This window comes from Pteropus vampyrus, unplaced genomic scaffold (genome assembly GCF_000151845.1).
Source record: "Pteropus vampyrus isolate Shadow unplaced genomic scaffold, Pvam_2.0 Scaffold19, whole genome shotgun sequence".
NCBI classification, from domain to species: Eukaryota; Metazoa; Chordata; class Mammalia; order Chiroptera; family Pteropodidae; genus Pteropus; species Pteropus vampyrus.
In genome coordinates this window covers 3,686,193-3,713,442 of record NW_011888800.1, presented here as the reverse complement: position 1 = coordinate 3,713,442, position 27,250 = coordinate 3,686,193, and the positions used below count along the sequence as shown (strand labels likewise).

The 27,250-nt window shown below is 38.5% G+C and overlaps 1 protein-coding gene across 12 annotated transcripts in view; it reads left to right on the top strand.

Moving 5' to 3' along the window:
* The window catches only part of MEIS2 (Meis homeobox 2), a 201,100-nt gene that overhangs the window by 53,341 nt on the left and 120,509 nt on the right, over nucleotides 1-27,250 (top strand). For all 12 annotated transcript variants that reach the window (XM_023527735.1, XM_023527736.1, XM_011354887.2 and 9 more), the window contains one exon: nucleotides 7,734-7,879. In XM_023527735.1, the coding sequence (XP_023383503.1) occupies nucleotides 7,734-7,879 (146 nt within the window). The remainder of the gene's footprint in view (nucleotides 1-7,733; nucleotides 7,880-27,250) is intronic.

The following is a 27,250-nucleotide window of genomic DNA, read 5'->3' as shown; positions in this document are numbered from 1 at the left end:
TCTTTTGAATCTCTTTTGAAATGTAGGTTTCTCGGTGGGATATCCTAAATTAAACTCCTGGAAGGTAGTCCTGAAAGAAAATGTCTTTTTACTCTTGGTGCATTTTAATCCTGTTTTCAGAGAACTATATTAAGAGAAAAAAAGCATAACAAAATGATGACAGAAAATGAGCTTACAAAGAACTGCGTGTTGCCATTCCACAGCTACATGATACTTCATTTTTAACTGTAATGTTCTCAATAATCTAAACAGCCTGGACGATGGACAGCCCTCTCCAACACTCTCTCTTCCCCATTGGAATAGGGCGTGTTTAAGATGGAGCACCGTTTTCATAAACAGCATATGACACATGTCTCAGGCACATAAGGACCTTCTCTGAGGAGGGCCATGCACATATGTGAACACTAACATACTGGGCATGATACTCCCAGCGCCCACAGAGCAGGGGTTGGGGAGTAAGGTAGCCAGAGGCTTGGTGGCCACTAGAACAGGTGACCAGATCCAGGGACTCTCCTTCAGGGGCACTTTCTTCAAAGCAGGTTATAGCTTCACAGGGTCCTAATACTATGGTCTAAAGGCTCTTGCTATCAGTTTGTCCATTCCACTAACATTTGAGTATTTACTCTCTGTCAGGGCTTAGGAATCAGAAATGAGTAAGACGCACCCTCTGTCCTGAAAAAGCTCATAGTCGAGCAGGACAGACAATTAGCAAACAGATAAATGTCAAAACGAAAGAGTATAACAGACATAAGAACAAACTGCTGAAAAAGTAGAAAGCATAGTATACTAACTTTATTAATGGGAACTGGGGAAAACTTTACCAAAAAGGTTCCTTTTTCACTGAGTTTTAAAGGTTGACTAGGAGTTTGCCTGGACAAAGAAGAATGAATGGAAAGGAGGGAAAGGAAAAAAATGAAGAGAAAGGGCATTCCGGGTCAAGCAGAAAGATCTCTTGGCTCAGAAAATCTTTAAAATTCAACAGGTGCTCTTATTTCAAAATTATACTTAATTAGAACTTTAGATCCACAGGGAACAATAACGATCTATTGATAATGGACATACCTTTTGTGTAAAAATATGTATCTGCTTGTTTCTTGGTTCATATTTACTTTTAAATGTGCTGACACCCACTATCTCTTTAGGACATACAAGGCCTCACTCTTGGGGTTTGTTTCTTGAGCAGCGAGGGCTAATCCAGAATCAGCTTCACTTTTCACATCTTCTTTCCTCCCAAGGGAGTGAATAGAGGATATGAACGTGGTCTTTAGAGGACAGACACTACTCTGCCACTAATTGTGTGACCATTGACAGGTTAATGTCTTTGAGTCTCAGTTTTCTTATCTGTAAAATGGAATCGATAATAGTAGTTATTTCATTCGTTTGTTGTGTAGATTGAATGAGGATTGAAACATTGCATGTGCCCAATGAAAGTTACTTTTGATAGTGGTGATAATGAAAGTGACAACAGTGTTGATAAAGAACATGACTGTATTCTAGAGATAGAGAAATGGTGTAGAAAAGGGACAACCCTATTTAACATTAAATAAAAACATTTTAAGAACTCTATCACTTAGTGTTTGTATATGTATGCATATGTATATGTGACTACAGGCAAAACTATGCAGTTTATCTACAAATATATTTGGACACTTGTGTACCAATTGGTGAATTATTTGAAATATATACAATTTAATTTATATACACCTAGGTTTATAATCACATATATCAATATCTATGTATTCATAAATATACCTAATTCCTAGAAATAGATTATTTGGAAGATGTATATATGTGTGTGTATACATGTGTGTGCATGAATGTGTGTGTATGAAGTTAGTGAATTTACATTGTACAAACCGAAAATTATAATGAATATATTGAGTTTCTATTTATCAAAAAAGAAAGGGGAAAAAGCCATGTTCCCCAAGATGAGATATTTTTTAAAGTATATATTTTGTATGAATGTACTGAACTATTAAACTTGGTCCAAAACTTGGAGAAGTGAGGATTAGATAACACATCACTAGCTTATCCAAAAGAAGTACAAATGCTATTAACCGAAATACATATTCATTTGTCCTAATTATTTCTTCAAGAACACAGGACCGAGAGGTCAGTTTTAGATGTTTATTATTTGACAGTGTACCAAAATGTCATAAAAACCTTATTCTGTTTTTTAAAAAGTGACTTTGAGGCAGGGGAATGTAGCACTTAAATCACAGTTCTATGAAATGTTTAGTAGTACTGAACAGTGACGGCATCAAAGCCCACGAGACCTTGACTGTGTGGACAGTACATTCTCAAATATTTGTAGCATCTCTAGGCTCTGAAAGTCAGTTTGGTGCTCTCCACGTAAGGGTCTCCACTTGGATCACAATAAATCCATTATAAAAATCCTGAGTCTCAAAGATTCTTGCTGTACTAAATATATGTAAATCCCTCGCAGGCAATGGCTTACTTTTGGGAAAAAAGTTTGCACATTTCTGTTTGAACCTGGATGAGCCTGGTCCAGCTCTAGCTCAATCTCAACCCAGGGCCTTAAATTTAATCTCTCCTCTGCACTTAGACCTTTGCCTATAGGATCAAACCTTGCTTAAATCTGTCATTGATAGCAGGGTTCAAATGAGGTAATGCTTTGAAAAGTAGAAGATGATTAACAATATTAATGTGAACATACCAGTGGTAGTAACACTGGACTTGAAGTTGCCTGGTCTCCAGTTTATCCTTGTAGCTGTGGAATCTTGGGCAAGGATTTAACCTCCTGGCCTTGATTTCTTCACTGCTAAATGTCTGGGTTTTTCTTTGTTTGTTTGTTTGTTTGTTGTGGAGGAGTAGGGAGGGGGGAGGGGGAGTAGATAGAAAAAGATGGACTAGGACCCTTTTGGTCATTGAGTTATAGTTCTGACAGGGCGAGAAGGCCACATCCCGGTGGTGTTGAACTCATCATAGCACATCATCACTGTTTGTATCATTCCTTTATTCCAAACCAAGTAATTGATGTCTAAAATATAGACATTTTTGGCTAAATGGAAGAAGTAGTATACTTCCATTTTATGGATTGGGAATGGCTGCCTTAAAATCATCTGAAAATCCTCTTATAACATAGCCATATCTTTCCTTGATTCTCTGGCTACACAGCTATGGATGTGGATTTCTGCCTCCACCTAGATGTCTTGATCGGTGGAAAGGATGTGTGACTTGCTGCTGAGCATGGATGTAAATCCAGTGAGAGATGTTTCTCAAATCTCTCAAAGTCTCAAACAGGAAGAATACCCAGAGATTAGATTCAGGCCTTCAGACAACCAACCACCACCAGGGGTAGCAGGCTAAGGGGATTTCCTCTGTGCTCTACAGCGGTGTTTCTCAAACTTGAGTGGTCATCAGAACCACCCAGACTGCTTAGTGACACTCAGATTGTCAGGCCCCATTCCTGGAGATTCAGATTCAGTAGGTCTGGGGCAGGTCCAAGAATTCACTTTTCTCACAGTTTCTTCTCAAAATAGTGGTCCCTATTTTGAGGGTTAGTGTCCTATAGCTTCTTTCTTCCTTTTTAACCCTCACCACCTGAAGGTTAGGATGGGGCTCCATTATATCGGCCAGTACATGCGATGGAGAACAGCATGACTTTCCTGCAGTGAATAAGGCCCAAGCCAGATTGCAGGTGCTCACCGTGACCAATAACTCCATTCATGGGAGTAAAATAGAATTTTAAGTGAGGTCGCATTTTATTTCAAATTAGAAGGTCATCTAGTTTAGTGGCTTCCAAAAGCCAGTTTAAGAACGAGTGCTAGGCTGAATGCATAAGCAAAACCAAAGAACTTGTTAAAAATACAAATTCCTTGTCTCTGCCCCCAGGATACTTTGATTCAGTAAGTCTGGGATGAGGCCTGGGAACCTGTGTTTTTAACAATCTCTCCTGATGATTTAATCCACTTCAAAGTTATCTATCTACAGACTTTGAATATTTCTTTCCATAGTCACACACAGTGTGTTCTAGTAATACACAGCTATTTTGAATCTCTTTGCCCAAAACTTAGACTGCACCCTTAGTCAAGGTATTAACCACCTTTTAAAAGAAGCATATCCAGTATTTATTTAGTTTTTCATCATCAGAGATGGCATTGCTGATGGAATGGCCTTGTGATTATGCCCCTCAAAAAGGCCCTGATGGGCACTGGGTTCTTTGAAGAACTGCTGTTCCTGGCATGTTTAGACGTGACTGTGTGCACAAGGGCAAGCCACCCAGCTCCTTGGGTACCATATTGAGTGTGCTTGCCCCAGTTTGGGATGATCAGAAAGAGGGGCAGATCCTTGAGGAAGCTCACTGTAAGTTCAGTCATTCCCTCGCCCGGCAATCACTGGGTATCTGCTCTGGGTCAGACATGGAGGTATGCTCTCAGGATAAAAAGATAAACAAGAAACAGTTCCTGTTCTCAAGAATTCCACACTTTGGAATCCTAACTTCAGATGCTGAGGCGTATGCCATTATCTCCCATACCTCCTTTGGCACATGCATCTGTACAGGTATACTCACACTTTTTGGCAAAAAAACTCATTTGGTACAGGTGCCAAGGATTGCCAACTATCTTACGCACACACACATAGCCCAAAAACAAGAAAACAGTATCTACTTTCAGAGTTACTAACTCTAACATCTGCAGAATTTTATTTTACATTGCAGATCACAGTTGCCTTTTAAATTTTTGCTTTATGCTGTTGTTAGTCCTCTATGCTGAAGTTGGTTCACAATCTATTGAAGGAAAAGACAGTGGTATTTATTGTATATTTGGAGAGGAAAATTCCTCTCTTTATAGAGGTATAAACACTAATGTTAATTTAAAAATATAACGTCTAGTGTCTAGTGTCTAGTTATTATAAAAATAAGGATATTTTCCTTTACAATTATTTGTTACACTGGATTCTAATTCAGATATTTTATGACATTTATATAAAATGGACTGCTTTGTGTTAAAATTCATGTAATGTTCTTGTCTTTTTCAGTTTAAGTCAGCCATCAAAGGATCTCAATCTAGCTATATTTTTTTTCCGTGCGCTAAATACAGTGAATCATATAGTTTGAAGGTGTTACCAGCCCTCTTTGCTTTTAAGCAAGAGAAAATGCACTGTGGAAATGCTGCCTCTCATTTTTAAGGTCACCGATTGGGTTAAAGGCAAATGCTGTTTTTTGCTGAACTTCCTTCAATTAAGCCATTAACCTTTGAAAATAAGTATATTCAAAAATCTATCAGAAAAAGCTAAATGAGATTTTAACAAAATCCTGACAATTTCAGCTTAAACATATACACAGAAACCATATGTGCTTAGAAAGAAATATATACACACAGGCATTGTTTACAGCCTGTGTTTTTATATTTGGAAGACACTGAAGGAAGAGCCATTCCATACATACATTATCTGAAATGTACATCCAGATAGCCCACATAGATTTCACATTAAGAGACAAAGATATCTTTATCCATAGTAGGTAGACAGACTGACTGACTTCAAACTCACTTGCAGTGTGGATTTTTTTTTCCTCATCTCCGGGTACTGCTTTTCAAAAGCGCCTCAGGCTACAGAACAGCACCTCAGATCCCTAAGGCCCACTGCCTGGCTCCTAATAGCCACTCTCCATCTGTGTCACATGAACAGCTGATGAGATCGCTCCAGTGTCTGTATTTTGGAGAGCACATCCACTCAGGTTAAAATGCTAGGGTTGCCAAGGAGCAGTCAGAAGCCATTAGTGTGGGTGAGAATTTGCCTTGCAGCAGTTCCTTGGCATGGTGGGAAGCGCGCGCGCACGCGCGCCCGCGTATGTGTGTGTCTGTGTGTGTGTGTCTGTCCTTGTGCAAGCGGCCCCTTAGTGTACATGGGTCTGCAGGGTGCGTAGACAGATGAAGAGTAGACTCTGAACATACAGTATTCAGAAGTCAAATGCCTTTTGTTTCCCTGTACTCTGATTAGTTCTTTGCCTATTTGGGGTCCCTTTGACTCACTCTTTTTTTTTTTTTATCATAACAGACGGCAAAGAAAAAGAGAACAGCAACTTCGGGGTCATGCTCTAGTGTTTGGGCAGATGGAAGGGAGCTGCTTTGCCTTGGGGCAGGGTGGTTGTAATGAAGTGGCCTGTCAGTCTGTAAATAGTGAGGGTCATCTCTTCCATGTGATGGAGGGTATCGCATTGCAGTGAAAATGGAAATGTCAATAAAATTAATCTGCCAGCTCTTTGCTGTGGCTTTTCTGCTTCTCTGGTCAAAGAAGGTTGAGGGATTTTTTTTTTTTTTTTCGGTGAGAGGAAAAGAACAGGTACAGGATAGCCCACAGAGCGGACCCTGAAGTTGGAAGGCAGGAGCCCAGTGGGCAAGATGTCATGGTGCGGCCCAGTCCAAGAGGAGAGAGCGTCCGGGAATGAGCCGCAGATCTGTGGCATTCTCCGAGAAGCTGCTGAGCAGCTAGCTCAGGCTACATTGAGCACAGAGTTTATTGTTTTAGGCTTTCTTGGACAAGGTTTTTACTTAGCATGGGATTTATGGCATTTACTGCTAATGAATGTCTATTCTTAAATTACAAAAAAACCCATCTCAGCGCAATTCCCAGATGTCCTTCCAGGACCCTGGCTTCTTAAACACCAGCGGGGAGCATAAACTCTCCACTTCTCTGTTTTCCTCTTTCGTGTGGCTCCAGGCTAATGATGTGCAAGGAAAACACAGCCATCTATAAAGCCCCAGTGCTGTCCCCGTATTCTTCATTTATTTTGCATTTGATTATGCCACAAGTCGGATCTTGTTTCTTTCCTTTTTTTAAAGTTATTAGTTCAAATATTAATGTAGGGATATGGCATATATTGCTGCTCTTGATTGATGCCTTCCCAAAAACAGGAAGACGTGCTCGTATGAATTTTAAGAAAGTAGGGGTCCTGCAATGCCTTGCCAGAAGAGTTTTTCAGATACATAATTTAGATGCCCTCCAGGCAGGCTTTCAAGGCATTTTTGCCAGAGGGCAAGAAAAAATAACTATGACTGTTAAAAGTAAATGATTTTTGCTAATGCACAATTAATGCCAGAGAAAAGCATAGAAGAGAAAGATGTTGATAGAAACTTCTGATTAAGTGAGCACCCTACCTTGATGTATACCCCCTTTTTTTTTTAATGATAACGATCAGTGGTGCAGAGAGCTAAAAGTTTGCATGTCATGCAAATGCGGAGTGCAGGGTCATCTGAGGAGTTTTCAAGTGTGTGTGCTTAGGAGGTGACAGTTTTAGGAGGGGCTGAGCAGGCAGTGTGTTATGTGCAATGAACAGTGACACAGTTACTGTCACCTATGCAGGCAGCCTAGAATATATAGACTACAGAACATTTAACTTGATTGCCCTACAGTATGTGTTCACTATGGGCACGGGATGCATTTTCACCGAATGGGATTTCTGATGGCGGTTTTCCCACATTGGATTCCGTAATTGACAAAGAGCTACTGCACTGTGTCAAGCGCACAATTATAATTGAATTAATGATACGGGAGAGTGTGAGACACACAAAATTAACATTTGAAGAGGCCTGGTTTAATTTTGTCTTTTACATATTTGTGTCTCCAATTATACTTTAATGAAAGAGAATATACCCGCTTAATGGATTTCTTTCAACAAGCTGAGCTGAGCTCATCATTAGCTGCACATTGTTGTTGGCCCCCTTTCTGCGTTTTCTCTAATGTATTTTCATTTTTTTTTTTCCTACTAGGGGATGGTTTAGACAACAGTGTAGCTTCACCTGGCACAGGTGACGATGATGATCCAGACAAGGACAAAAAACGCCAGAAGAAAAGAGGCATTTTCCCCAAAGTAGCAACAAATATCATGAGAGCGTGGCTCTTCCAGCATCTCACAGTAAGTCAAGATGAAAGAGAAAAATATAAGTTTTGTTGTCTTGCCTTTTTCCAGTAAGTTGTACAGGTGCATACAGATTTCTTAAAATAAGATGCCTATTTTCCCTTTCTTGAAATCTGGTGACTAACAGAATGGTTAAGGTTTTATCAACTATCACCATCCATAGAGCACTCTCTAGAAAGATTTTTGTTTTAATAGGCCAAGAATGGACCTTATTCAGAATGGTCTAGGACCCTGAACAGTATAATGAGTAAATTTATTTGAGGTCTGAGAGTAACCAGATAATAAAACTGCAACCAAGGGAAATGTTTGTAAGAAGCTTGTGAAACCATCAACACTGCCGATTACACTCTTAACGAAAGCCATCTCCTCTAGGAGGTAAAAAATGCACCTTGCCACATACACGTATGTCCAAGCTTGTGGTATCAAGTGCAATTGTAATCACTGAAGCAGCTTTCAAACATGTTATGTGTTTATATGACAAACGCAGAAGGGTTATAGGTGCTATAACGCCTTTGTTCGGAAGGTGGAGATTAAAGATTCTTCTTTAGCTATTCAAGTCCATTATTTTATAAGCTAACCCTCTTCACTTCTGGGAATAGATCAACTATGTGCAACATTTTTTAAGTAACAATTTATCTTTATCCTCCTATTTGCAATCGGTTTTATATGGGTTTTATATGTCGGTATATCCTGTTGACTCTTAAGACTCTCATGACAAAAAAATTACAATATATTTTTTACAGTGTAGCTAGGCACTCATATTTTACTGTTCATTTGGAAATTCTAGGAATGGTAAAGATTTCATAGGCTGTTTCTTGCTATAATATTATTTTCAGGCCATTTTATTTAGGCTAATGCTCAAAAATAGAGTCACGCATTAAAAGCTGAAGGTCTTTGATTATCCAACTTGCGTGTTGCCATGCTGAATGACATTAGTTACAGTGTCATGGGTCCAGGACAAGGTTCCACTTTTATTTATGGTGGCGGCTGCTGATCTGCTCTTCTAGCAGAGCTACAAAGGGCAAGGGGCGGAGTGGTGGTGGGGAGGGCAAAGTGATAGATTCACATTCCTAAATCGGCCATTTTGATGTAAGGACATTAGTAGCAAACTAAGGTGTATCGATCTGGCCTGTGGTGTCAGGATTAGCTGGGAGAACCAACGAGGCTGCTGGGGCAGTGGTTATTCTTGCCTTGCAGCTATGGCCATTTCAAAGGTCAGGGCCCTGCACTGACTCGGCTCAGAGGAATTAGACAGAACATGCGGTCTCTGGGCTGATTACTTAACCAAAGACAAAATAATGAGTCCTAAGCAAATACTGACTAATTGAAAGGGCTGTAAATCCATTACATATTGGTCAGGGATAATCAGGAGTATTTAATCACTTTTATCTATTCAGGAGCACTGAAGCTGCAACAGCAAAGCCCTGAACCTTGCCATGTGGTTATTATTCTCATCATTATCAAAATTACTTCACAGCTGTTCTTTGCTACATCACCTCAGCTGGAGATTTACTAACCTGTAAAATGTTTTTAATTTGGAAGTCGAGTGAGTGTGAGGGGAGGGGTTTCTCATTTTTAACTGAAGGTTTGTTTGGTTAGAGTAGCAACTAAGAAAGGCAGGGAAGCTGCAGGGTAGGCATGCCACTTTCTCCCAGGAGTTTACCTGTTCAGTTTCCTCCCTGTCTTTCTTCACACTCCACTTTTCTTGGTTGAAAATAAAGACTTCAACAGTTGCTTTCTGAGCGAACATCTCCCTCAGTCATCGAAACCAGTTCACAGAACAGCAGAACCTTAGAGAATTTAGCTGCTCTACTTACAAATGAGGAGGCTGAGACCGAGAAAGAGAAGTGATTAGCTCAAAGTCAAGCTTTGACCGGGACCCAAGGCTTCCTTGTCCCCAGATCTGTGCTTTTTCCACCACTTTTATGATGACTGCTAAAATCATTACCACCTTTAACTGTTGCATATAAATCTCATAACCTCTGCCATCAACGCACTCAGCTTCTAAGGGAGGATGAACTGGAGATATGGAGAAGCAAAGTGCTATTTTGTTTTTAAAGTTTCCTGCTCCTCCGACCTTTCCAAATAGAGAAGACTTTCCTGCCCCTCTTTCTTCAAGCCACCTTTCTCCTTCACCACTTGTATTCTGTGATTTGAATTTCCTATGGAAGTGTCCAGGGCCCTTGCTGGACCTCCTGCCTTGTCCTGTCCCTGTCCTGAAAGGAATCCACCCTGTGCCGTGGCCACTGGCAAAGAATTGTGGGTGGCCAGTGATTCCTGGGCGCTTGTGGCTCTACTGTGCGAGATGCTACTAAGCAAGTGCTTTCCTCTTAGTTAAATGTGCACAAGGCTTTGTGCAGAATTCTCTGTCCACCTGAAAATTTTAATACATCCCTATCTTTGGAGTGGAGAGAGGATACTCAAATAGCCAGAGCTGGAGAGTCTAGGAAACTGGCATTTCAAGCTCAGTTTTCCTCAGTACTGGCTGAACCTCAGTTAAATCTCTTAAGTTCTCTGGACCTTCCATTTCCCCATTTTTCAAACGAGAGATATGCAGTGCAGGCTCCTTTCCCACGCTCGTAGGTTTTGGTTCTGCTGAAGAACATTTATTCAGAACACTGCTCTGTCCCAGCCTCTGGTCATCCTTTCTTCTCTGTCCCCCTTTCTTTTTGCTTTCCACTAAGTGCTTTATTTTTCTCCTCCGCATGGCCTTCTTTCACCACATGGCCCTTTCATTACTTCCTTCCACTGGCTTTGTCTCCCAGTCTTTCTCTCTGCTCCCCTTCTCTGCCTTTTTTGTACCTCCCTTGTATCTTAAGGAAATTCTTCTTGGCTTTATCTTTGAAATTTTTTTCTACCTCCATCCAGACTTCACCCCAGCTGAAGAGAAGAGGTTCAGTAACTTTGATGAGGATGGTCCTGTAAAACTTTTACTTTCCAATCTTTAATGAGCTGAAAGATTTACTCTGCTATAATTCTGAGCTCAGAAACCAAGAATGGAGACCCCTAACTAGCGACATGTTAATTTAGACTTCTTTTCTTATGTGCATTAACAGGCATGAGGAAGTCCTTCGAAATAGAGATGTCCTACTATATTTTTCTGTCTTTTAATTAATTTCAACTTTCAAAGTGAAATGTTGGCTCTAGCTCACTGAAAATAGATGTGGTCTAAATTATTATTTCATGTAAATTTCTTTACAAATACATGATTCAATGTGCATTTCTCCATTATTAGTCTCTTTAACATTATTTCAAACTGGTTTGTTCCCTTTTGTGCAGTATGACCTGTTCTTGTATTACAATAATCCCTGATGTACCCTTTTTTCTTTCTTTTATAAAAAAGAAGCTAATTGAATTATCTCATTATTTTAATTTGTTAAGCAAATGTATTTTGCATCTCAGGATGTGTTCTTAAAGAAGGGGGCTGCTAAGGCTTTGCCCCCTGAATGGGCCATTGGCCCATTTTGACATTCATGCATTCATTAACTAGGAGAACATAAAAGAACTCTGGTTGTATTTTTTTTTCCAAACACCCAACCAGCATGGAGCAACTTCTTCCAATAAGCCACAGGGGTCTCTCTACATATGTTCTCAACTGCAAGCTATTGTCACCTATTCTGAATACCTCAAAAGGCCCAGAGAAAAAAGAATCCCACCTCAACAAAGGCTGACTGTAGCAATTGTTAAGTCTTAGTTTCAATATGACAAAAATCATTAACCTTCAGTTTTCTTGGAAGAACAAGTTTCACTACAACTGTAACAGTTAAAACAATCCCCCAAATTCTTATGCACTGCCAGCTTTAGGGGAAAAGGTAATATATTTGCAGCTAATTGATTATATTGAGGAAAATATTTAAACTAAATTCAAAGTGGCATTTAAAAAAACAAACTATTTGATGAATTGAGGAATTTTCATATTCAGAGTTAAGCATTTTGAATTTGCTTACTCTAAGGCTAAGTAATTAGTTTCTAGTTTCTAACTACCAATTTCCAAAATGTCTTTTAAAAATCCCCTTTAGAAAAACACAATAATCTTAAAGAAATAAATCCATATATATATATATATATATATATAGAAATTCAGCTATTGAAAATGTTGTATATATTATTATCATCTCCCTCGTCTATTGGATGATGATTGTGCCTGGCTCTCAGACTAAAAAATCTAGTGAAGATCGAAGAAAGAATCTGTTGGAAATGTATGCGCTTTTGCTGGAAAGTATCCAATGGCAAAAAAAAAAAAAAAAAAATCAGGGAAATCCTAGGGAAGTATACTCCTTTCACAAACACATGGAGATTATGATATCATAAAAGTAAGCCTGCCATTACAACTGTTTTTATTTGACTTCAACGATAGTTAAAGAAAGAAACAGCAAGCAATAATACCCAGGCTAACGGTTTATTCATAACCATGAAAAACTCCTCCATGGCAAGAAGTCCTTAGTGTGCTCAATTAGGCTCTCAGGCACCTCCACTTACCACCTTCAAGAGCTCCCCTAGTTGTGCTGCAAAGAATATATTTGATCATGGAATGAAAACAGGAAGTGCTCACACACAAAGACACCACTTGCTCATACCAGTCACTGACTAAAGGTTTTCTTATTTGAAAACACAGGGATAAAGCTTACACTTAGGGGATGTAGGACTTCTTTCAAAGATATGTATACAGAATCAGAAGCAAATTTACTTTAAAGTGACATAATTTTATGCAGCCTTCTTGAAACTGCAGTTTCTAAACACTCTGCCTTTTGTTCATGGCATAAGGCTTTGTCCTGTCACCATATCTCTGGTGGTGAGGGAGAAACCTGCCTCTCAGGTGTTCATTCCTTTCACTCCTGGCCTAATAGAGTTTGCTTTATGGGATTTGCAAAGGTCTCTTTTTGGCAATAAATGTGTTTTAAAGTATATTGTTCTACAGAGACAATGAACCCACGTTATGAGTAAATAGAGCCCCTTTTACATTAGAGATACGTCTCTCTTCTCCAATGATTATCATAATGTGTGTGTGTGTACATATATATATATATATATATATATATATATATATATATATATAAAATGTGTGTGTGCGCTACCAATTTCCAAAATGTCTTTTAAAAATCCCCTTTAGAAAAACACAATAATCTTAAAGAAATAAATCCATATATATATATATATATATATATATATAGACTATTTTGCCTTTTAACTAGTTCTCTTTATCTTGTGTAGATCCAGATAGCTTTTTTTCTTAAATGTGATGATACAATGTCACAATTAGGTGCACATGGCCTGGAATCTGCAGCACAGTAGATTTTTAATCTTGAGCAGTTATCCTCTCTAAACTTCATTTTCCATGTCTGCAGAATGGGTATAATTCTAGAACCAATCTAGTAGGGTTGTTGCCGGGATTAAATGAGATAATGTAAAGCATTTCAGCCCATGCCTGGCTCTTATAGTAAGTACATAATATAAAGTAACTATAATATTTTAATCTAGTTGAATGGCAACAAGAGACTTTGGCCAATGGAACTGGCCAACTGAAGTTACCACTCACTTTCCTGGGACAATATGAGATGTGGAGACCAGGTTTTGCCAAACAAGTTCCAAATGCCCCTCAGCAGGAGAGAGTGTAGTCTAAACTCTGTCTTCTAGAGCCATATAAATATTTGATGGCTGCTCACTGAGGCTAGGTAATAGCATCACAGAGTCCTGGTGCCAAGGGAAAGCCAGAGCATCACGGACTTCTGGGTTGGGGTAGAAGGTGAAGAAGCAGCTGGTTACAGAATAATTCAAGATGCCTCTGCCGAGCCTACTTTTTGAAGGGAATGCTCCATTTCACCTTAAAGGGTGTGAGCAGTGTCTAGAGTTCCCAGCTTCCTCATAGAGTTAGAGTCTAGGCTCTCTGAGAAACTGTGCAGTATGTTTTTTTGTTTGTTTGTTTTGTTTTGTAAAAAAAGGGGGGTCACTGGACTTGGTTTTGAACTCTGTGATCTGGGGGTAAATTATTCAACCTCTGAGCCTATTTTCTCACCTGAAAAATGAAGATAGTATGTATGTGCCCTTCTTGGCTGGTTGGGTTGCCGTGTGATTTCAGTGATGTAGTCAATTTGTGAATTGTAATGTGTTGCACAAGTGTCGAATATTTTGGTCTTTTGGTTGTGTGCTTCGATTTTCCGGCGCCTACGGCCTCTAGTTCCTCATGAAATCACCAAGAGTGAGAGAGAGTACTGCCTGCCTTGTTCATCTCTACCCCAATTTCTCCATTTGTCCATTTCCACAAGGGTATCTGCAAAGACACTGATCATTTCTGTCATTAGAGGTCTTTTTAAGGGCCTTGAATGGTTAATCAAATCAGCATTTCATGGACATTAGTTACTTCTACTTGGAAATGAGTGCTTTCATTGGGCTACTTAATTGCTCTAGGCCAAATTAATACCAAATATAAAAATGTTGGCCTTACTGATAATGAGAGAAGGCTGTTCTCACATTCAGAAATACAGATGTGCACTGAACACAAGTGGGGCTCAATGGCTAAGAAATACTTATGTGGAGACGCACATGCAGAACACCCAGCTGAAAAACACCAGCAGAGAGCTTCCCGCAAGCAGTAGAGGGAGGCCACCCCTAGCTTTAGCCTTTGCATTGTTTTTCTGCTTGCCAGGAGAAAACATCTGTGAATTATTTGAATGGAACCTTATACTGGAGATCCTCTGAATTGGTGTCATCTCTGTTTAATTTCAGGAAATGATGTCACAATGCATTAAATAACAGTGCTGGGTAATTTATTTTCCTGTGGACATGCTGTCTTAAGCATTCCTCTTCCCTTGCAATGTTTCCAATTAACTGTAAGCTTGAGTATTCTTCCTATTTCATAATGATTTTGAGTGGTGGGGGAAGGAGATTGGGGTGGGAAGAGTGATAATTTTAGAGGTTGCCGAGGTTCAGAGCTAATGGCACATCCATCAGGCTCTTATTGGGACAGGAGGGAACTGAATGTTGGGGCTATGATCACCAGTGGCAACTTAACAACAGTGTTAGTTGGTTTTAAAGAATGTCAAAAGAAAAAAAAAAAAAGTCTGAACGTTCTGATCCTTACTGTCCAAAGAGCCAGTGGATAATTTTAATAGCGACCTGCATACTGTAGCTTCTGCTTTTGTCAAAGTTTCTATGCACTCCCTTCTTCAGTAAAGAATAGAGGACATAAGTCAATTCCATGTGCCATCTGTCGTCGTTTTTACAATTTCTCAAATTAAAGAGACAGGCCAAAAATTTAATGTTGTGTTGAATCCTAGAAACGCCTCTAGAAGAAATAAAATTGCAACTAAATTTACTTTGTTTCTCTTGAGAGAAAAAAAAAAGATTGCATGCTGCTGTGTCATAGCCTTTTACTTGTAGTCCCAATTCGGTGTTTAGAATTGGATTATAAGGGTTTCTACATGTGAAAGACTGATGTGTTTGGGATTCAGCAGGCTTTGTCCACATTCTGAATGACTTTGAGGTAGAGTCCCCAGTACAGTGACGGTGGCCTTTCATGGGGGCGATGAGATGTGTGGTCTCCTCAATGCAAAAACATCTGGTCAAGACATTTCAAAAGTACATCAGACAATCCTGTTTAAAAAGAAGTTCAGCTGAGATAGACTAAAAAATTAAGTCCCAGATTATGAGCTACAAACTGACAGACACATTTTAAAAATAAGTAACTGAGTGAGAAGATTGAAGAATTAAATTCTTATTAAATTACTATCAAAAAGAAACTAAAATAATTACTAACTCAAAGTTTAGCACCCAATTTCATAAAATATCATTCTAAGTATAATTGTTTAAAAATACGTTAAAGAATTCAAGGAGATGGAAAATTGAGGACCCTTGAATAAAAGAAAATAGAAGGCATGTGCATATCTGAATATTCAGCTATTTTAAAACTCTAAGAATAGAATGCCATTAAATGCTGTTTAGTGAAATCCCTGAATATTCATTCAGATCATAGTGAAAATTTCCATTTCTTCATTCCACATGACCATAGTTTGCAAGTGTATTCTGTGGGGAGGTGGAGTTATTGGGAATTAAAGGCCAGGTTGACTGGGTTAAGAGAACAGCCACTGTTTGCTGCCCTCATCTTTGCTGCCCGCTAGGGTCATAAAGTGACCTTAATATTCAGGATTAATTTTTATTTTAGAGATTGTTACTGCACAGATTTCATAGGACTCCTGGAAATGCCCCGACTTCTCTGTGCTGTATGTCTGTTTTTGCAATTTGGAACAGATTATGAAGTGTAAAGATGGTATCCAGCCCCATCACTCCTGTTAAGAAATAGTGACTTGGGTAGGAAGCATTAGGTGGGTTGAATGGAATTTGTCTTATTACATTTATATGCAGTGTACCCCTTTCTAAATTGATTGGCAGCCGTTGTTTACAGTATGCAAAGTAATCACTAGCACCCTTTAAAGGTGTATTATCCTCTTAAAATATAATAGTAATGCCATTTTCAGGCTTTTACATTTGCTATTCATATTTTGAACTGCCAAGTCCCAAATCTGCCAGAACTAATTTAAGTTGTTTTTATCTAATAGTGGATAAGTTGTCAAGTCACAATATAATGGCAGATAATTTTTCTTAAACTATAGTTTTACTTCTGGGTTATTATAGATAACACGAATATTTGTTGACTCTGACTTTGATTGTCCACAAAAAGAAAAATTACAACTCAAGAGATTATTATTGTGGGATTCTGGGATGACAAGAAATAAAGAGAATATTATCCAGTTATTCTGAGCATTATGGAAAATTAACATGAGCCACTAATCAGCCCTCTTTCAGTCACCCTGCCCACCCCCCACCTCCCACCCCCCAGTTCGCGATCTGCTTTGCTGTTAATATAGCCAGATAATGAAGATCCACCCTGGATAATCCCAGTGCCAAATCTTGTTGCTGTTCTTAATCATAATACCTCAGTTATCACATTATAATATAACTATCCAGACATATTTACTTCTTGCATCATTCCCTATATTCATAAATATTCCAGAATTAATTTTGACTTGGAATATGTGCAATTTCATAACTAATAATTTAGAAAAGAATAATCCCGTGATATCAATCATGCTACAGTTGTCAAATGGCTTATTTCTTACCCTGGACACATGGTGTGACCCTGTCATAAGCTGACAGTAAACAACCCAAGTGTAATGGGGGTGCTGCTACCCTAGTCTTTCAAAGAGAAAAGGGCTTTTATCAATGGAAGAGATGAATGCTGGATTATTCCCCATAGGTTTGGTGACATGTTGAAACTCTCTATAAAGGCAGCCTTTTTATTATTTTTTTTTTTCCTATGGTGAAAAGATATAGATTCCAGTTAAAGGTTTCAGGATGCCACAGGAAGCTCATGAGTTACACTTGTTTTAAACCCTGCCTCACAGTGAATTAAAAAAAAAAAAGTGATAAGAGGGCGTGGGCAATATGAAGTCATTCTTAGTCAATTATAGGCCGAGTTCAGTTTTTGCATTCATTTCTAGGAAAACATAAATTTAGACCTGTGTGGCAAAATCCTACTGATTACTTGGACGTTGATAAAGACCCCTCTTATTGCTTAATCCTGAAGCTTTTAGGTTTGCTGGTAAACCACTTAAGTGATAATCAAATGTGGTCATGTGGAAAGGCATCGGTGTTTAATATGACTTCTGTTACCAGCTTCAGAATCCTTTCAAAACAGTTTGAAATTTATTTATTTATTTTTTGCAGAGCAAGTTTAAAGAAAAGTGTGATTTTAGTTCTCTTTGGTTCTTATTTGCTTGCACTTTCTCATCACTGTCTATCCCAAACAACCCCCAACTCCTGTTCATTAAAATGAATATGGAACAAGTTAAACAGAAAGGAGTGCTTAAATTTTCCTGAATCTCTGATTAGAGAAGACAACGGAAATGTAATTCACAAAAAGAATCAGCGCTTTTCCTACCTTTAGATAGTTAGGACAATCTGTAAATTCTTTGTGCTTTATTAAAATAAATATTTCAGGGCAGGGAGAAAGAAATTCCCACTGTTTATAAGACGATATGTACATCAGAGGCAGCAGAGTTAGGACCAATTTGAAAGTACTTGACTGGGACCTAAGTCTCAATTCAGCCTTTTGCTATCTGAGTTATTTTGGGCAAATCACTTTTCTGAGCTCTGGTTTTCTTACCTTATTGTTTCGATGATTAGCTGAGATTTAGAAATAGCCCTTTGAATAGGGCAGAATACTGTACAAGTATAAAATGGTATTCATTGATATTTTCTTATAATCAACTGAAATAATTAATTTGCTCTGTCTTAGCTCCATGAAACCTGAACTTGGATATGGATAAAACACCCTTCAAAGAAAAATAGTGTACTTGTTTCCTTTGACCTAAGCCTATTTGGCATGAGGATCTAATCCTACAGTTAGCATGATATATATCAAGAAAAGGGCAAAAGACCCTATGGATTGTTCATATTGTGGCATAGTTTTGTGGCATCATTAATCAAAGGAATTTTTGAAATTTTATAAGCTCAAACTGAACAGGAAGAACTGGATGATAACAAACTAACCTTACAATAAACTTATTCCCACTTGTATCATTATAGCTTTGGACCAAGCTCATTGGGGATTTGGACACCTTTGTTCCTTGTCCATAGACTCTTCATCCTGAGATTCACCAACCTGCCAGTTTTCATCTGGCCAAACTGGTGGAGAAGAGCAGTTTTATATCTTTAAAATGGTAGTCTCGCAGGCTCACTCAAGAAGGTGAAAGGCTTTGAGAGACAGAATTATCTTATTGCAGCAAGAGACTAGTGGAATTTTTTTTTCCCCTAAAGATTGTTTCCATCTGGATATGAAAATAGGCTACCTTTGATTCTACATTCAGAGATTCGTAGATGCTGCAGCTCTTAAGACAGAATCATCTTTGGCTGAAACACAGAATATGTATGGGAGAATAGTGTGGAAAGCTTGGAAAGGTGTATCGAGGCCTAAGGCTTAGATACATAAGCCAGATATCTGATTGGGGGACCTCTGTGGAAGAGTTAGAAATGGTGAGACTGTAGTTTGAGAGCTGATGCTGATCTTTATAGAAGTAATGCTTGAAACAATGACACTGGATAAAGGTAAGGAAGAGTATGCAGAGAGGTGGGTTAGAGGACAGAATCTTTTTAAAGACTACATTTAAAGGGAGGAAGAGAGAAAGTAATGAGTAGAGATAAATCAGAATAGTAGGAGCATTATCAGATTGTGTGAAGAGAGAAGGAGTTTCAAAGTGGAGGAAGTAGATTCTGTAGAAAGATCAAGGACAATGATGACTGAAAATAAGCCTTTGGATTTGGCACTTGGGGGTCATGGCCTGCGTTTGAATTCTACAAACTGAGGAGTGAGCAGGCAAAGTTGGAAGGGAACAGAGGAGGAACAGAGGACAGTGCGTGGGAGTGGCAGGATTTATTAGCAGAGATCTATCAGGTGAATCAGGTGTGGGAAGGGATTCAGGAGAAAGAGACTGAGGTGTAGGTGGGCAGATGGGTGGTGGTGGTGGTGGTGGTGGTGGTGGTGGTGTGTGTGTGTATGTGTGTGTGTGAGTGTGTGTTTGTGTGTATAGAATGACAATGGATAATGCAGGGTTCAAGAAAAGGAGACCAGTGAAAATGGGGGTCAAAGTACAGATAGAAACGTGAGTAGGAGACAGACACATTTCGTAAAGAATTAGAAGAAAGCTGAGGGAATTCAGAAATAAAAGCTTCTCTAACTGGAAAAACCTAAGCCTAGAATTGACGACTTGGGTGAGAGGAAGGGTTTTAGTTAGAGAATTCTTGAATTGGTTGACTACTAAGTCAAAATAATAATGAAATAGTTTTTCCTTGGATCATGACTGAAAAATTGATTCTATAGTTCATCTGAATAATGAAACAATTAAGAAAAGTCAAGATATTTTTCAAAAAGAAAATGAGGGAGGTATAAAACTACCAGGTGGCTATCACAGTAGGCAGAATAATCACATGAACAAAATAAGAATACACAAATCGATCCTAATGTATGGAGAAATTTATTAATTTTATAGACATCGCTTCAAATCACTTGAAGAAAAAAAGTATAATTCAATGAATAGTTTTTGGTTAATGGTTTATTTCTGAAAAAAACAATCAGTACTCTCCATCAAAGTAAATTCCACACATTTAGGATTTCTTTGAAGTAAGTTTTTCTTTATTTAGTGATGTCCTTTCAGAGCATAAAAGCAAAGGAGTTATTTTAAAAATCACGAGAGATTTAATTTAAAATAAAAATAAGAGCTTTCGAATGTTAAGAAAACACTTAAAATAAAGGTGAACATGAAGTGGCAAAAATAAGTGTAATATTATATAACAAGCAAAGGATTAATGTCCTTAATAAATAAAATGTACAGTAGATAAAAGGCACAGATGAATAGCTTCATTCTCAAAGAAATACAAATGGCCAATAGGTAATTGAAAAATGTTCAAGGTAATTAGTAATCAAACCAATTTAAAAATTGGCAACAAAATATTTTTCTATCAAATTAAGAAAAACTAAAAAAAAAAAAAAAAAAGAATAGTGTTCAGCACTGTCCAAGGTGGAAGAAAATATCTGCTTTAATGACAACAAAAATTGACTTAATCTTTCTGAGATTTAAACTGGAACATGTATGACTAATTAGGTCCTTTGATCCAATAATTCAGTTTCTAAGAGTTTATTATAAAGAAATAATAAAAAATGTACATAAAAATCATGCAAAATTGTGTGTAATTATTTATGTTAATAAAACATGGAAAATCATCTATTTTTTCAATTATAAGAAAGCATAATGAAATATTATAGACTACTGTGTAATCATTACAAATTATATTCTCAAAAATATTTTGAGATGTGGGAAAATCTCTCCATATATTACCAGGCAAAGTAAAACAGAAAAGGCATTATATGCAGTTTTGCAAAGTAAGTATATGGATATATGCATAAAAGAACAAATGAAAGTGTTAACAGTGATTATCTTTGGGTAGTGAGATCTGGATGACCTTTTTTACTTTATGCTATTCATATACTCTAAATTTTCTATAAAATGTGTGCTGTATTTATAATACAAGACAATAAAATTTATTTTAATAAAGGACCATGCTGAGTAAGGAGGCTTATAAAGTGTGTCATGCTTTGGGAACAGAGGGAGCCTGTGGAGGGGTTGTAAATCCAGATGTAGACTAAGAGGGAGAACAGAGAAGCCAGGAAGGAATATTTTAAGGTCTGTGATCCCGGAAATACAGCATCTCTGCTTGATGAAATCCAGGGCTGGTGAAGTAGAGATGGATGACATTGGAATTTAGAGGAGAAAAAGTATTAGAAAGCTCTTTGTCATATAAATATTGAAGCCTTTAAAAGTAAAGGCAAGCGGTTGGATGGAGAGAAATGTTCTTGTGTGTGCAGAAGCCATTGGGGAAAGTGGCGGTAGCTTAGAGGTCAACATTCTTCTGGCAACAGTAGTGGAGAGGAATGATAGTAAATGCTGTGGACTTCATGAGAAAAGTGGGTGGAAAGCCTTAGGTCGGGCTGAGAGCAGGGAGTAAGAGAGAAAAGGGAAAGAAAAGTATGGGGTCCCTTCCCTGATTCCGGAGGGACTGTTATGGAGGAAAAATTGGGTGACTTCGATGGGAGCGTGTCATAGTTCAGGCTGCCATAACAAGTACCACACAGTGGGAGGCTCAAATAACAGAAATTTATTATCTCACAGCTCTGGAGGCAAGTCCAAGATCAAGGTCCTGGCCACATGGGTGTCTGGGGAAAGCTCTCTCTTTGGGTTGCAGATGACCACCTTATTACTGTGTCCTCACATGGCCTTTCTGCAGTGTGTGTGTGTGTGTGCGCATGTGTGCGTGCGTGTGTGTGTATGTGTGTGTGTGTTTAGAGAGATGTCTTTTTCTCTTTTTATAAGAACACCAATCCTATGAGATTAGGATCCCACCCTTATGACCTCACTTTACCTCAGTTGCCTCCTAAAAGCTCTATCTTCAAATACAGTTACAATGGGGTTAGGGTTTCAACATGTGAATTTTGCGGGAACACAATTCAGTCCACTGCAGAGAATTTTTAGGGAAACTATTTCAGGACAAACTCAAATTTCAAAGTCAAGAATATGTAAGTTATGCTTGTGGAAAAGATCAAAGTTATTTTTATTTCATGACACAGCAGGTGAGGGTGATGGCAAAGAGGCAAGTTAACTTAAGATGTGGTGAGATAAAACAACAGACCAGAATGTCAAGAGTAACACCTCGAGGATGGCAGGCCTTTGCTAATAAAGCTCCCTAAGATACTGTTGAAGATTGAAGTAGAGAGACCAAAATAAAGATCCCCAAAATGTTTCTTCAAAGCACCTGGATGGAGGAGAGAAAGAAGAGCAAAGAAGGCGTGGGGATTATTACTCAGTTGGCTAAAATAAACCACAAATTGAGTTCTTATTTTGATCATGCTTAAGGTTTGTTTGATCTAGCTGTTTTTCCTTAGAGTTCAGTTTTACATATGTTTCAGCACCCCAACCAGCTTGTGTATTTTCAAGATTTTTTTTTTTCTCTTTCTTTTCCTTCTTCGGTATTTGGATCAGGGAGGGGAAGGACTGAGGGACTGAGGTCGGCAAACAGGCTCATTCCTTGGTTTGTCAGGCTGTGCTCTTGACCCTTCCTCAGGACCTGTGATTAATACACGCTTTGTAGAGGAGACTTGGCAAACCCTGCTCTCCACAGGACTCGATTCATAATTCACAGCGAGCAGGAGGAACAGGGGCTTTGTGATGGCTTGTTTGCTCTTTGCCGCACAAAAAGCAATGCTTTCTGACCTTCACTGTTATCTAATCAGGAAGTAGACAGTCCTGGCGTGTAGTTGAGTCCTCCTAGGGCTCTCTACAACTGTAAATTATGTTCCAGCTCCCCGGATCTGGGGCACGCCACACTTTACATTACTATTGTGTATCTTAAAATAAACACCATCGCAAGCTGTTTATTTTGGTGTTACTATGTATGCAATTTTAAAACAGTGGTTACTTAAACAAATGTCTCTGTTCCCAGAGCACTTGAAAGCCAGTGTTTGCTCCTGTGGTTTTGGGTTTTGTCACTTCTGTTTGGTTTATATCTGAGATCCACACTGTGAGCAGTTGGAATGAACCTGGCAGCATATAAGACACAACCTGTTGTTGGGCCCTGCCTTTCACCATGTACAGCTGTCTTTCTCCTCTCCCCACACCCTCCCTGCCCTCTTCAGCGCCATATGCAAATGGACAAACCTGAGATTTTGTTTTCTCCTTGGGGTGTTCAGATTACCCCCATTAGTCATCCAGAACAACGGTTCCGACCTTTTTGGCACCTGGGACCAATGCTCCTATGAGAATTTCATGCCTCATGAACTGAGGTGGAGCTGAGGTGGTGATGCTAGCATGGGAGCTGCTGCAAATGCAGATGATGTTTCTCACCCTCGCCTGCCACTCACTTCCTGCTGTGCGGCCTGACTCCTAACAGGCCACAGACCAATACTGGTCCACTGCTTGGGGGTTGAGACCCCTGATTTAGAGGGTCCATTAAGTTCTTGGATGCTGTACAGTTTAATTGAATACATGGTATTGTGATGATTCTATGACAACTAGTTCCAATATTCATTTAAAATTCTCATTTGTGTACAGTAAATATAGGGCGTATTCCATTGATAGAGCTGGGGCAAGATGAATGAGAACAGGGGCAGTGGACAAAATGGTTATAAAGATATTAAAGTTTTGACAGTGACTTACCTTGTGAACTTGAGGTCTTACACCTCCACTGCATACAGGAATACAATAGAGAGGTAGAGAGTCTTAGTAACATATAAGACTTATGTGCAGGACTTTGGTATGACTCACGAGAGGTCAACTTACTCATGCTGTTTCCTTGGGCAAGGTATTTAACATCTGTAAGTCTTCATCTGTAAAATGAGTAGTATTGTCTGAGTGGGAGGGGGAACCAAATGAAATAGAATATGTAAAACACCCTATCACAGTGCATTGAACAAAGTTGGTACTCAATAATTAAAATTTTCCCTTCTCTCTCCACCCCTCACATCATAACATGAATGTAGCTGTGGGTGGTCTGTGCATAGTCCCATGGCTTGAAGCTGCAGTTAATGTAATGTGGAATCCTCAGTTCCTGACCTGATCTGCTAGGTGATGTTTGGGATGGTCATTACCCAGAATCTGCTAAACCATTAGAGATGGGCCACAGCACGCCAGACTTCCTTCTCCATTCCTTGGCCAGTTTTCAAGGAAAGAAGTAGAGGATGATTTGAAGTTCCTGTTGTTAGTGGAGATATCTAAAAGCAAATTGCAATCATCTTTCCATCTCGATGACATACATTTCTTCTGTTATACTGATATATTTTGAGGGAACTTTTTGGATAGATTTACTGGTTAATGAAAGAATAGATGAAAATCCTGCTTGGATTCTTGAGTACTTCAAGAAATCGAAATTCAAGTGTATAATTTATTGCCTTTTATACTCAGACTAAATATTAGTCTACACAAATATAATTTCATTATCATAAATCAGTCGTGTTAATGAAACAAGGATTTTTTTGCATATATAGTTATTTATGTTTTCCATAAAAATCAATACTACTTTGAAAAATTTAGATTATAAGCCTATTAGATTAAAATTGCATAATATAATAAATCTAAAATACTAATGAGATGATGTGGAGCTGATTGGTTAGGCAGACATATATTTCCTTCTTCTAAAGCACATATACAAGGTACTAGAAGTGAAAAGACATTCTTTTCATTATTTAGATACAGACTAGACCTAATCGTTTTTTGTTGCACTCTATGATTTCATAAAGGTTACCATACAAGATATTTTTAGTGTGTGGATATTTGACTCCAGATATAAAGGAAAGACTCAATGATCATTGAGTGATTGAAAGCTTGGATGAGGCTTCCGTGTCTCTTACTGGCTGAGTTGCCTTGGGCAAGTTAACCTTTTAAAAGCCTCAGTTTCTTCCTTTGTCAAATGGGGATAATAATAATGCCTCCTCCTTGTGTGATCAGGATGTAGAAAGGAGATAATACAGGGCCAAAGCCTGTACCACATTTTCCATATTAAATACTGGGGAAGGTTAACTCATCATTATATTAATCCTTTAATGGGGAAACACATTTTTTAATTTTCATTATTATTTTGAAGGTGGAATAACTTCAAAATTTTTGGTGTCATTGACTCATCTCTGACTTAAACGCCATAGGAATCCCATTTTCCCCTGAAGGAACTAAACCACAAACACATAAGAGGGGTGTGAGATGGAAATAAATGGAGAATAAAAAGAAGACCTGTATTGTAACTAGGTAATCTCCATTTTTCACTCTTCCAAGCTAAGAGTGTATCCTTTCTTTCATCCTTTCTGTGACTGGCCAACCTTATGACATATTCTATCTAGTTAGTGGTGTTTTTCTTCTTCTAGTCTGTTTATTACTTTCCTAATAATTAAACATAATTTGACAAGCTTTCTGTATGTATTTATTCTTTCTTCCCAATTTCAGCCACCTTTAGCTCCTGTACCATGTCCTCTTTGATTGTCTGGTTTGACTGCATTTCCATCCTTCCTCATTTCTTTAATCTCCTATATATCACTTGCATCTGGAGTTCAAATAATTGTATTATTTTCTATTGGTTTGCCTCATCGAAAACAGCTCAAAAATTTTATTATGATGAGGGCGAAGGAGAATGTACTTTTTTGCCCCAATAACATTAGATGGCATAGTGACAACTGTGTGTTTGTTAAAAAGCAGTTAGCACAAATTAGAAATACTTCACAGCAGATGTGTTTTGTGAAAGGATATGCTAAAAAATTAAACAGAGAATACTTTCCGGTTATAATTTTAGAAAAATATTGTGCAATGAAGCAAATTTACAATTCATTTAAAATCAACCTTTTTATAGAGTGTGTGCCTTCATGATAAAATTTTGACAATTCTGCAATTTGTTTCAGTGTTTCATTGAGGGGGTGGAAATCCATCTGCTAGTTATTTTGGGGGACACCATTACATCAATAAAATGATTCCAAAGTTGTACACAGACTTCATTTTAAATTAATGTGTGGTTGTTTTAAGTATAAGTGACTTAGTTAAAGGTAAAAGTTTCTATTATATGCATAATAGCAGGAATTTCTTTCTTCTTTCTATCAAACACAATCCCAGTGTGCCATACTATCTGTCCAAGAACATTTTTGGGCCCTGGGTTCTTATAGACGTTTCTTATTTTTACTTCACTGACCCCTTTTCAGCTACGGGATGGGCACATTTTTTTTTTTTAAGTTGCTACCGTTGATACAGTTGCTATTAATCACTGTCTGCCATGTTGTGACGTAGATTCTAATAACATCCCATTGAGTGGCTTTTGCAAGCTGGAGGCTTACCAACAACACTGGCCTTTGATATTCGACTCACACCAGGAAAAAGAAAATGTAGAGTGAAAAAAAAAAAAAAACTACAAATAGAAAAAAGAACAAAAACTGGAGAAAATGGAGTGAAATCAAAAACAGATAGCTTTCTGTGAGCTGCTTAGTTTGCCATGGGAGCAGTGAAGCTATAAATCTCAGCGGCGTTGTTTGAAAACTGAACATGAGGCTGCTAAATTTATCATTCATTCTTTGTTGTTTCAGGGAGGGTAGTAGCTGGCTGACCTGGCTAACTTTAGTTCCTGTCCTCTATTAATAACATTTCGTTTTTCTCAAAATCAAAATTTGGCTTTTGCTGGATCAAAGGATACCAGGGGATTTGATCCATTGTAGGGAAAAGAAGGGAGAAAGGAGGACTGAGTTGGAATCATCCATGTGTCATGTAACTCTGGGATTTCTTCCAAGTCATGACTGTGGGGCTGGGATGCTTTTCTTCTATGATAAGAGGAAAAAGGGTATACATATCTCCTATCTACTTTTTAAAATTTAATTCCATACATAGAATTTAAAAAGCATAGAGGAAGAAAGTTCACCGCCATGAGCAAATCTGGAGCCTGATGAAGCTGCAAAATCCCCTCCTTTTGTTTGCACTGGTGTTCTATGTTGCAGTGCACAGGCGGGGAAATAAGGTAGAAAGCAAGCCTGCTACAGATGTGACTAGCTATGAATATTCATGAGTGCCAATGCTCCTCCTTTCCCACAGCATCCAGGCCTTTCTGATCTCCCTCTTGCACAGCTCACAGATGCTCCCTCCCCTGCTGTCCCCTCCACTTCCCCCACCTCAGATCTGCCCTCCCTGACCAACCTTTGAACAAGACTGTAGTTTATTTCGATCATAGCCTGGCATGATACAGTGATCAGTGGCTTTAGAAGTGTGTGTGTGTGTGTGTGTGTGTGTGTGTGTGTGTGTGTGTGTG